At 44.3% G+C, this 12,529-nt stretch overlaps 1 protein-coding gene across 2 annotated transcripts in view; it reads right to left on the bottom strand.

Moving 5' to 3' along the window:
* The window catches only part of LOC106578541 (partitioning defective 3 homolog), a 568,924-nt gene that overhangs the window by 373,826 nt on the left and 182,569 nt on the right, over positions 1–12,529 (bottom strand). For both annotated transcript variants that reach the window (XM_014157480.3, XM_014157481.3), the window contains exon 3: positions 8,882–9,068. In XM_014157480.3, coding sequence (XP_014012955.1) covers positions 8,882–9,068 — 187 coding nt within the window. The remainder of the gene's footprint in view (positions 1–8,881; positions 9,069–12,529) is intronic.

The following is a 12,529-nucleotide window of genomic DNA, read 5'->3' as shown; positions in this document are numbered from 1 at the left end:
CATTGAGCAGGCATTGCGTCCAGAGCCCGATCCCCTCCAGTGTCCCGTTGGGCGTATGTACGTTCCGTCTGCTGTCCGTGACCAGTTGATCTCTTGGGCCCACACATCCCCCTCCTCTGGTCATCCGGGGATCGGTCGGACAGTGCGCTGTCTGACTGGGAAGTACTGGTGGCCCACTTTGGCTAAGGACGTGAGGGTTTATGTCTCCTCCTGCTCGGTGTGTGCCCAGTGTAAGGCTCTGAGACACCTGCCCAGAGGTAAGTTACATCCCTTAACCGTTCCACAATGACCTTGGTCACATCTGTCAGTGGATTTCCTAACGGATCTTCCTCCCTCACAGGGAAATACCACTATCCTGGTTGTTGTGGATTGTTTTTCTAAGTCCTGTCGTCTCCTCCCTCTGCCTGGTCTCACTACGGCCCTACAGACTGCGGAGGCCCTGTTTACACACGTCTTCCGGCACTACGGGGTGCCTGAGGATATAGTGTCGGATCGGGGTCCCCAGTTCACGTCGAGAGTTTGGAAGGTGTTCATGGAACGTCTGGGGGTCTCGATTAGCCTTACCTCAGGTTTTCACCCCGAGAGTAACGGGCAGGTAGAGAGAGTCAACCAGGATGTTGGCAGCGTTTGTGCCCTGGGCCGAGATGGCACAGAACTCTGTCACGTCCTGACCATTATTTTCTATGGTAGAGTAGGTCAGGGCATGACAGGGGGTGTTTTGTGTTTTTTTATATCTATGTTTAGTTCTAGTTTTCTAATTCTATTTTTTGGGGGGGGGATGATCTCCAATTAGAAGCAGCTGGTCCTCGTTGTCTCTAATTGGAGATCATACTTAAGTAGGGTTTTTTTCCACCTGTGTTTGTGGGTAGTTGTATTCTGTTTAGTCTATGTACCTGACAGAACTGTGCGCTTTCGTTTTTTCTCTTTGTTATTTTGTCTTTAGTGTTTTTGAGTTAAAATAAATGTCATCATGAGCACTCAACACGCTGCGCTTTGGTCCCCTCTCTATGACAGCCGTTACAAACTCGCTTCGCCACTCCTCCACTAACCTCTCCCCCTTTCAATGCGTATTGGGGTACCGGCCAGTTCTGGCACCGTGGCATCAGGGTCAGACTGAGACTCCTGCGGTGGACGACTGGTTTAGGCACGTGGAGGAGACATGGGAGGCCGCCGTGTCCATCTGCAGCGAGCCGCGCGTCGCCAGAAAGCCAGCGCGGACCGTCACCCCAGTGAGACCCCGGTGTTCGCACCAGGGGACCGGGTCTGGCTCTCGACCCGTAACCTGCCCCTCCGCCTGCCCTGCCGGAAGCTGGGTCCGCGGTTTGTGGGGCCATTTAAAGTCCTGCGGAGGGTGAACGAGGTATGTTATAGATTACAGCTTCCCTCTGATTATCGTATTAACCCCTTGTTCCATGTCTCTGCTCGGGCCAGTGGTGGCTGGTCCGCTCCAGGAATCTGAGGTGCGGGAGGTTCCTCCGCCCCCTTTGGACATCGAGGGGGCCCCGGTGTACATTGTTCGTTCCATCCTGGATTCGAGGCGTCGGGTGGGGGGCCTTCAGTACCTCGTGGAGTGGGAGGGGTACGGGCCGGAGGAGAAGTGCTGGGTTCCGGTTGCAGATGTTTTGGATCCTGAACTGCTGCAGGAGTTTCACCGTCGCCGGCCGGATCGCCCTGCGCCTCGTCCTCCGGGCCGGTGTCGGCGCGCCACTGGAGCCGCGCGTCAAGGGGGGGTACTGTCACGACTTCCGCCGAAGTCGTCTCCTCTCTTTCTTCGGGCAGCGCTCGGCGATTGACGTCACAGGCTTTCTAGCCATCGCCACTCCATTTTTCATATATCCATTTGTCTTGTCTTGTTTCCATACACACCTGGTTTTCAGTTCCCCAATTACGCTACTTGTATTTAACCCTCTGTTTCCCATCATGTTTTGTGTGTAATTGTTTCATGTTATGTGGTGTTAGTTTACGCGCTTTACTTTTATGTTTCGTTTTTTGAGCGTGTTTGATTTATGTAGTGCTCTTGTTTTGGAACTATAATAAAAGTGCGCCTGTTCATTATACTCTGCTCTCCTGCACCTGATTTCGCCTCCAATACACCTTTTGACACCAACACTCTGTTTTTTAAACCATTTTGAACATGTTTCATTACATATTTGAGACTAAATAGATTTTATTTATGTATTATATTAAGTTAAAATAAGTGTTCATTGTTCATTCAGTATTGTCGTAATTACAAAATATATATATATATAAAAATCGTCCGATTAATCGGTATCGGCTTTTTTGGTCCTTGAATAATCGGTATCGTTGTTGAAAAATCATAATCGGTCAACCTCTAGTTGTTACACGTGTTCTGCCACTGCGAGGACGATCAGCTGTTCATCCTGTCTCCCTGTAGTGCTGTCTTGGGCGTCTCACAGTACGGACATTGCAATTTATTGCCCTGGCAACATCTACAGTCCTCATGCCTCAGGCACGTTCACGCAGATGAGCAGGGACCCTGGGCATCTTTCTTTTGGTGTTTTTCAGAGTCAGTAGAAAGGCCTCTTTAGTGTCTCTGACAGCCACAGCGTTTTTCTTTCACAAACACAAATATCATTTATCCTTTTATAACGGGACATCGTCGTGGGAACCCTGCAGACCCTATATGACGTGTCACTGAGCCCCCCTCCAAGACCCTGACCCCTTCTGAACCCTTCCCAATGTCGTTAGGGAAAGCTAAGGTCACACTAGTTCATTTCAGGGCCGTGTCCAAAATAGCACCCTGTTCCCTATATAATGCACTACTTTTGACCAGAGCCCTATATAGGGAACATGGTGCCATTGTGTGTCTTTTACTGACTTCTATATGGAATCCACCACCCCCCGTCTTCAGAGGACAAAAATACACTTTGTTTTTACAACTTTTACTTCTGTTGTTAAATGTACATTCTACACACATTTTACATCCATGGCACTTTCTTTTATATATATATATATATATTAGAGTAGATACATAGCATGAATAAAGTAATTACCACAGTGATTCAGTGGGGGCATATTCCTGACCAATTAGAAGTAGGGTAGAGCGCACCAGCCAACAGCCAACCAACCAGACTGGAACCAGCTTCCCTACTGCTGATTGCCAAACAGAAGATATCCCTGAGTGGGTTGAATTGCAACAGGTTTACACCCAGCAGGAGAGAGGAGAGCAGGGGGGCAATCATAATTTGTCACTGGCTTCACTCATATCTCCTGTTGTGGTAGTTTTATTTCAAAACAAGGTCTGTGTACTTTCAGTGGGTTGATGTGCAGTGGGATGGATGGGGGCTGTGCTCAAAGGGAGAGCACTCCACTTTCAGCAAAGCCGCCAGATAAGTACCACCTAAGTGGCTGGTTGGTTTGTTTTTCCCGTTACACACAAAAGGTGTCATCAGCTGCCTCTGAACAGGATGGGGTGATGGGATATGGGTTTGATAGAGGTAGAGCAGCTGTTGCTGTAGGTACTGTAGGTTTGATGGATAATCAGGGCAGAGGTCCAGGAGGGAGTTCCGGAGAAGGACAAGTATTGGAGTCAGTGTCCCAGGGTACTGCACCTGAGGCATGGTACGGCACCTCTAATGAGTGCCTCTGTCCTCCATGCCACCATTGCCCAACTGGACTGGGCCTCTTTCCATTGCAGCACTGTAGCATCTGCGCAAGTCCTCAGCTCAGGGTTTAAACACACTACCACCACCTCTATCTTTGCCAACCGGTCCATTGATACCTCAACATCAGGCCCTGGAGTCATGCAAATGGAGTATGCAACTCATCTAGATACAGGGTTGTATCTAGATGAGTTGCATGTAATAATGTCCATGTAATCCGTTACATGTAATCTGATTACAAAAAAAACTAACTGTAATCAGTTACGTGACCAAACAAAAATAAGGTAATCAGATTACAGATACATTTGAAAAACTAGATGACTACTTCTTGGAATACCTTAAAATTTAGAAAGGATGTTTTGCGAAAACATTTATTAAGGCACCTTTCTGTTTTCTCAATGATATTCAAATCAGCACTGAAAAAAGCCGCAAGTTTAAGTTTGTTCCACCTGAGCAAGTCTGACCACAGTTCAGAGACCACTATGATGACACACCAAACGAGTTTGATGGATCCTTTTTGTCTTCTTCTAATGCCTCTTAAGGAGAAAGTAATCAGATTAAAGTAATCAGATTACATTACTGAGTTTGGGTAATCCAAAAGTTACATTACCGATTACAATTTTGGACAGGTAACTAGTAACTGTAACGGATTATATTTAGTAAGTAACCTACCCAACCATGTAAGTAGAGTCTATGCAACTCATCTAGATAGAGTTTATGCAACTCATATGGATAGGGTTCATGCAATTTACAGATCTTAGCAAGCAACAACAAGGCCGAAAGAACCCAAAGTGAAAAAAAATGTTCATTAGGATTCCAAGCTAGTTTCGTTCTTCAATTTTATAGCTACATTTTATTTTTCTATCCGCAGGATTATACTTTAATGTGCAGCAAGTGAAATGGACCTCCATCCATATAATTACCAGGCAAATTACATTCATTATTGCAATTTACATCTCATCGGCAAGCCAATTATTAACAGTCTGACCTCCGCGGCTTCCTTCGGCTTGGAAATCTAAAACGAGCTGCCGAGGTGGGCGAGATGGCGGAGCGAGAGGGAGAAAAACAATCAATACGATTCTGAAGATGATTATTTCACATATCTATAATGCTATGCTTCACAGCACAGCTGCCCACCCGGCAGTGCTACTCTGATGTCTGATTTGTGTTATCGCCGCCGGTAATTTGCTGCTTCGCTCCTCTTAAAGGGACACAGGCTGCATTCTGCATTCGTCCATCTGTCTGTCCAGCCAATCACACACAAGCATAACAACAGAACACACACACACACACACACACGCAAACAGAAAAACACACACACTCCCACCACAAACAATCCACAGAGTCTAATCAGGCTGTGCAGTATATTACTGCTCTATCACAATGGGACCAGGGGATGAGAGTGAAAGTGCAGTCTTAGACGGTAATCAACTCGGCAATTGAGGGCAAACTCTGTAACTTAGTCCCAGAGCTAATTTGTAGCTGGTGTACCACTCATTTAAATGTGTGAGACAGGAAGGGGAGGGAGGACGAGAGACATAAGCGTGGCTTTAGTTCTCTATAGTATACACTGCGTGCATACCAAATAGCGCTCTATTCCTATAGTGCACTACTTTTCAAAAGGAGTGCACTGTATAGGGAGCAGGGTGCAATTCGGGACACACCCAAGGTTTTATAGTGTATCAACTAAAGTGGGATGGGCAACAAACCGATGAGGTATAACAGCACATGACCTTCCTTTACTTTGTCAATAAAACACAATAGTAAAGTGTTCACTTTAAACCAGGATACCTGCTGCTATGATTGTTGGAAGACGGTGTACTATTATTTCAAAATTATGGTCGCGAGGATTGGAAGTTTACACGCACGCATGGACGTGCACGCGCACGCATGGACGGGCACACACACACACACACACACAGACACACACACACACACACACACACACACACACACACACACACACACACACACACACACACACACACACACACACACACCTGTTTCAGTAGGGGGTAAAGAGAGTCCTCCAATACATAATGGCTCATAAAAACCAAGGGAGGAGAGAATCTGCAGTCCCATCGGAGGGCTGTGTACAGTACCAGACCTCCCTGTGAGATAGCATTGTGGAAGCAACAATAACACCACATCACTGGTTCAAAGGAGAGACCCAGTAACATGAGAGGCATCTGTTATGTTGGTGTCTGTCTGAGGTTTGTGTTTGTGTCTGATTGAGGTTTGTGTTGGTGTCTGTTTAAGGTTTGTGTTGGTGTCTGTTTAAGGTTTGTGTTGGTGTCTGATTGAGGTTTGTGTTTGTGTCTGATTGAGGTTTGTGTTGGTGTCTGTTTAAGGTTTGTGTTGGTGTCTGATTGAGGTTTGTGTTGGTGTCTGATTGAGGTTTGTGTTGGTGTCTGATTGAGGTTTGTGTTTGTGTCTGATTGAGGTTTGTGTTGGTGTCTGATTGAGGTTTGTGTTGGTGTCTGTTTGAGGTTTGTGTTGGTGTCTGATTGAGGTTTGTGTTGGTGTCTGATTGAGGTTTGTGTTGGTGTCTGTCTGAGGTTTGTGTTTGTGTCTGATTGAGGTTTGTGTTGGTGTCTGTTTAAGGTTTGTGTTGGTGTCTGTTTAAGGTTTGTGTTGGTGTCTGTTTGAGGTTTGTGTTGGTGTCTGTTTGAGGTTTGCGTTTGAGGTTTATGTTTGTCTGAGGTTTGTGTTTGTTGGGAAAAAAGGAGGGAGAGAGCGATAGACCATGTTTCTATGAAGATATCTGTCTGCAAACACGTGCTGTTTCCTTTCCTATTGTTATTGCACTTTTCTCTGTTACAATCAGTGGTGATTTTAGCATGTAAATCTTGGTGGGGAAAAACAAAAAAATGGGGGATGCAAGCCAGCAAAGCCACTATACAACACTAAATAATACATTAATTGCACTATAACGGTGACAAACAGTGCCCACAAACTGTTAGGGCCTACATAAAGTCCCAACAGCAGTCCCAACCCCTTAACACTGCTACACCTGGCTTTCAACGGAGACTTGTCTGGCAGCGAAACAGTTCATTCAGCCTCATTCACTGCCTTTAAAAAAAACATAGCTGATATGTCTGACTTGCTTAAACAAATGTGGTTTCTACTGACAATTGAGATGTACAAACTATGGCATAAGGGGACGACAAGCAGATAAGAGGCAATCTGTAACTCCGATTAAGACATTAATGAGCGAGCTAGGACGGACGTAGTCAATATAACTATTTGTTCAGCACTTTTGAAATATACAGTGACAGAATTCAGAACAAGGGCCGTTCTTACAGTGTACTCCCTGTACAACAAGTTAGAATCGTAGGATAAATAAAGGGGGCATATAAACAGACAATGAAAGCTCCTACAATATTCAATGATTACATTTCTCTAAAACAGGTTATAGGCTACATGTGCACCACCAAGTTAGAACAGTAGGCAAAATTAAGTGGTGAAAATAGACCAAATTATTAGGGTGAGGCACATTGAACACCGTTTGGGTCTTTGTGTGTCAAAAAGGATACATGTCATATAACACTATTTGACGCGTTAAATAAGCTTTTAATTTGACATGTCAAATAACACAATTATATTATAGAATATTGTGTCCTGAATTTGCACGTGCAAGCCAAGTGCCAACACTACTATCAGTAGCACTGTCAAAGCTGAACAAAAAAGTTAGTGAACAAGCACACACTGGCCAGGAACGATGTGTTTACAATACCGCGTTGATGAAAACAGTCCAAATGATCTGGGTGAGGCACATTGGCTACTAACAGGTTACCACACAACATACACTCAATATTACTTTCTTAGCTACAGGATACATATCTCTCTGGCATCCTACATCATTTATGAAGGAGCACAAGACATTTTTGGACTCACGTTGTTGTGATGTGCTTGAACAGGAAAGTGGCGCGGCGGTCCATCGTGGGCAAATTTACTCATCAAATAGAGAGATGCCAGATTTACGATTCTGAGTTGAATGACCTTTCAAAGTGTATTTTCCCAGTTTGAGCTGTTTATTCCCGACTTCCCAGTTGCAATGCTTGCAGTTAGCCACTGTCACAGATTCCTTACAAACCACTCATTGTTGAATTTGCAATCTCCAAATAGTTGTGTAATGTTTATGTCCAATGGCCGATGAGCACCGATATGTTTTATCTATCATTTCGCTTCATTATTTCTCTTCATATGACAAGGATTAAAAAGGATTTGCCAGTAGACTTGATTCATGATGATGACTGCTAGCTAAGATTGTGAAAGTGAGATGTTGACATGATCAGTCCAATCAAAGCTACTGTACATATAATGTAACTTGATGTAATTTCTGTGGCCATCGACCTTGAGCCTTCTGACAAGGGCACTTGAAATATAACTATATGGCAGAACCTAAAGGGCTGAAATGTTGGATGTCCACCCTTTCTAAGGAATTAAGCTTGGCTATTACGTAAGGTCCCCAAGAGTGACAGAACACTGAGCTAATCATGGCGCAATGCTTGTTTTTTCTGCTGGCCCGCACCACCACCACAGAAAGCACTGAGCTTGGCTGAAACACCCGCATTTTGGAACTGCCTTACTCAAGAAAACTAAAAAGAGCCCATGTTTGTATGAGGCTTTATTAACTCAATTAATTATATATTTTTTTACATTGTTTGCAATGATATGTGACACCTTTAATGCCAAAATAACATGCAAAACAGGCAAGCCCCAAAAACTTGAGCAGCGTGTCATGTATCTAAGTCCAACGTGTAGGAAAGGGTGGAGTTGAGGGATGGAGGCAAACTTTATGGTACTGGGTGTCTGTGCCTCTGTGTGTGTGCCTCTGTCTGTGCCTCTGTCTGTGTCTGTGTCTGTGTCTGTGTGTGTGTGTGTGTGTGTGTGTGTGTGTGTGTGTGTGTGTGTGTGTGTGTGTTGACCCCCAGGTTCAGCTGTCAGTGTTAATCAGAGACCCGGTGTGTTTCTCCCCCATCATCATGCATGATTGAGTGGATGGTGCAGCCACAGTCCCCTGGACGATACCACCTGCCTATCTCGCTCACCGCAAAGCCACTCCCTGGACACAACTCTAACTGAGTCTTAAAAAACGTCACTAAACTATATAAAAACAGATTTATTCAGGGCTGATTGGTCAAGAGTCTGTTTCCTCTCTTCTTTCTTACAGATACATGTTTTCAATAGCTGTGACGCACTAGAGCACTTAATGGCCAAGTGGCAAACTAAAGTACTACTAGTCTGACACTTACTGCTGCGCAGGGCGGAGGGGGTGACCTCTATCTCGCTGCTGGTCTGGTAGGGCTGGAAGGCGGACATGTTGCTGGAGTTGAGCTCTGCGACGGCAGTGAAGGGCTCAGGGCTCTGTGTGCCCGTTGAGCTGGCACTGGTGCCATCGCCTCCATGGTGAGGGTCCTGCTCCTCATACACTGCCACCAGCTGGAGAGAGAGGGGAGAGAGAAGATAGGTTAAATAAGGAGAGAGAGGATAGGTTAGATAAGGAGAGAGCGAGAGAAAGAGAGAGAAGCTGATGCACACACCTCAAGCAAAACACAAACATGTATGCTAACTCACTAGCATATGTAAACACATATGCACACACACACCTTTCCACTTACAGTACTGCTAGTTGACTACCCATGTCCAGCCACTCAGTGAGCAGCTGTCCTATTTCCATAACGGTGCTGTGTTGCCATGTATTCCTGGTTACTGGGCAGAGAGGCAGAGCACAAAGAGCATCTACATCCCATTATTACCGCATCCTCACACACAGACCATCGCCACGGTGACCTAGCCAACACACTATGCCCGCGACAACAAGGCTCAACTCACAAGCATGGCTTATACTGAGTAGGGTTGTCACGATAACAGAATTTCGACTTCGATACTGATACCAGTTTGGTATCACGATGCCATCACGATACCAGAGGAAAACAAGAAAGCATATTAGCCAAAGTCAAAGAATGGCACTTGATCCAGACAGATAAATGCAGCTATTGCTATTTTCAATCATTGGGCATCTTTTGAGATCATTATCATTACCTTAAAAAAAATGTACCTCAACATTTTTCAGAGACAGCCATGTATGCACTAATTCATAAATTATACAATCATACAATGGTGGAACCAGCTTCCCCTTGAAGCTAGGACAGCAGAGTCCCTACCCATCTTCCCGAAAACATCTGAAACCCTACCTCTTCAAAAAGAATCTTAAATAATCCCACAGCACCCCCCTCGCACCCTGACCCTTCGTGAACTAACACTCACACTTTAACTTTTTTCCCCCCTTACCTCAACTGACTTTGCTGATAGCTACTTAAAAAAAAAACAGATAAACAGTTGAAGTCAGAAGTTTACATACACTTAGGTTTCAGTCATTAAAACTCGTTTTTCAACCACTCCACAAATATCTTGTTAGCAAACTATAGTTTTGGGAAGTCGGTTAGGACATCTACTTTGTGGATGACAAGTAATTTTTCCAACAATTGTTTACAGACAAATTATTTCACTTATAATTCACTGTATCACAATTCCAGTGGGTCAGAAGTTTACATACACTAAGTTGACTGTGCCTTGAAGCAGCTTGGAAAATTCCAGAAAATGATGTCATGGCTTTAGAAGCTTCTGATAGGTTAATTGACATAATTTGAGTCAATTGGAGGTGTACCTGTGGATGTATTTCAAGGCCTACCTTCATGCTCAGTGCCTCTTTACTTGACATCATGGGAAAATCTAAAGAAATCAGCCAATTTCCAAATGCCTGAAGGTACCACGTTCATCTGTACAAACAATAGAACGCAAGTATAAACACCATCGGACCACACAGCCGTCATACCGCTCAGGAAGGAGACGCGTTCTGTCTCTTAGAAATGAACGTACCTTGGTGCAAAAAGTGCAAATAAATCCCAGAACAACAGCAAAGGACCTTGTGAAGATGCTGGAGGAAACAGGTACAAAAGTATCTTTATCCACAGTAAAAGAGTCCTATATCGACATAATCTGAAAGGCAGCTCAGCAAGGAAGAAGCCACTGCTCCAAAACAGTCTTAAAAAAGCCAGACTACGGTTTGCAACTGCACATGGGGACAAAGATCGTACTTTTTGGAGAAATGTCCTTTGGTCTGATGAAACAAAAATAGAACTGTTTGGCCATAATGACCATTGTTATGTTTGGAGAAAAAAGGGGGAGGCTTGCAAGCCGAAGAACACCATCCCAACCATGAAGCACGGGGGTGGCAGCATCATGTTGTGGGGATGCTTTGCTGCAGGAGGGACTGGTGCACTTCACAAAATAGATGGCATCATGAGGCAGGAAAATTGTGTCGATATATTGAAGCACCATCTCAAGACATCAGTCAGGAAGTTAAAGCTTGGTCACAAATGGGTCTTCCAAATGGACAATGACCCCAAGCATACTTCCAAAGTTGTGGCAAAATGGCTTAAGGACAACAAAGTCAAGGTATTCGAGTGGCCATCACAAAGCCTTGACCTCAATCCCACAGAACATTTGTGGGCAGAACTGAAAAAGTGTGTGCGAGCAAAGAGGCCTACAAACTTGACTCAGTTACACTAGATCTGTCAGGAGGAATGGGCCAAAATTCACCCAACCTATTGTGGGAAGCTTGTGGAAGGCTACCCAAAATGTTTGAACCAAGTTAAACAATTTAAAGGCAATGCTACCAAATAGTAATTGAGTGTATGTAAACGTCTGATCCAATGGGAAAGTGATGAAAGAAATACAATTTGAAATAAATCATCCCCACTACTATTATTCTTACATTTCACATTCTTAAAATAAAGTGGTGATCCTAACTGACCTAAGACAAGGAATTTTTACGCGGATTAAATGTCAGGAATTGTGAAAAAAAGGAGTTTAAATGTATTTGGCTAAGGTGTATGTAAACTTCAGACTTCAACTGTGTTGTAGCAGGGTGCGTAATTGGCGGCAGAGAAGTCAGGCGCAGGAGAGCAGAACTGGGTAATAACCAGAGATGTATTAAGCAAAACCAACGGCATCCAGAACAACAAGATAAATGGGCTCAAAATAACCCGTCGTGCGCTCACGGGGAACGTGCACAAGCACTACAATAAACAATCCCAAACAAAGACATGGGGGGAACAGAGGGTTAAATACACAACAAGTAAATGAGGGAATTGAAACCAGGTGTGTGGAAACACAAGACAAAACAAATGGAATATGAAAAGTGGATCGACGATGGCTAGAAGACCGGCGACGCCGACCGCCAAGCGCCGCTCGAACAAAGAGAGGACCCGACTTCGGCGGAAGTCGTGACATGTGTATACAGTACCAGTCAAAAGTTTGGACACACCTAGTCATTCTATGGGTTATTCTTTATTTTTACAATTTTCTACATTGTAGAATAATAATGAAGACATCAAAACTATGAAATAACATATATGGAATCATGTAGTAACCAAAAATAAGTGTTAAACATATCAAAATATATTTTAGATTTTACATTCTACAAAGTAGCCACCCATTGCCTTGATGACAGCTTTGCACAGTCTTGGCATTCTCTCAACCAGCTTCACCTGGAATGCAACAGTCTTGAAAGAGTTCCCACATATGCTGAGTACTTGTTGGCTGCTTTTCCTTCACTCTGTGGTCCAACTCATCCCAAACCATCTCAATTGGTTGTAGGTCAGGTGATTGCGGAGACCAGATCATCTGATGCAGCACTCCATCACTCTCCTTCTTTGTCAAATAGCCCTTACACAGCCTGGAGGTGTGTTTTGGGTCATTGTCATGTTGAAAAACAAATGATAGTCCCACTAAGTGCCACCCAGCTGGGATGGCATATCGCTGCAGAATGCTGTGGTAGCCATGCTGGTTAAGTGTGCCTTGAATTCTAAATAAATCACTAACAGTGTCACCAGCAA

The sequence above is a fragment of the Salmo salar genome, chromosome 19, assembly GCF_965601325.2.
Source record: "Salmo salar chromosome 19, fSalSal1, whole genome shotgun sequence".
Classification (NCBI taxonomy): domain Eukaryota; kingdom Metazoa; phylum Chordata; class Actinopteri; order Salmoniformes; family Salmonidae; genus Salmo; species Salmo salar.
This window is presented reverse-complemented; position numbering and strand designations above follow the sequence as displayed.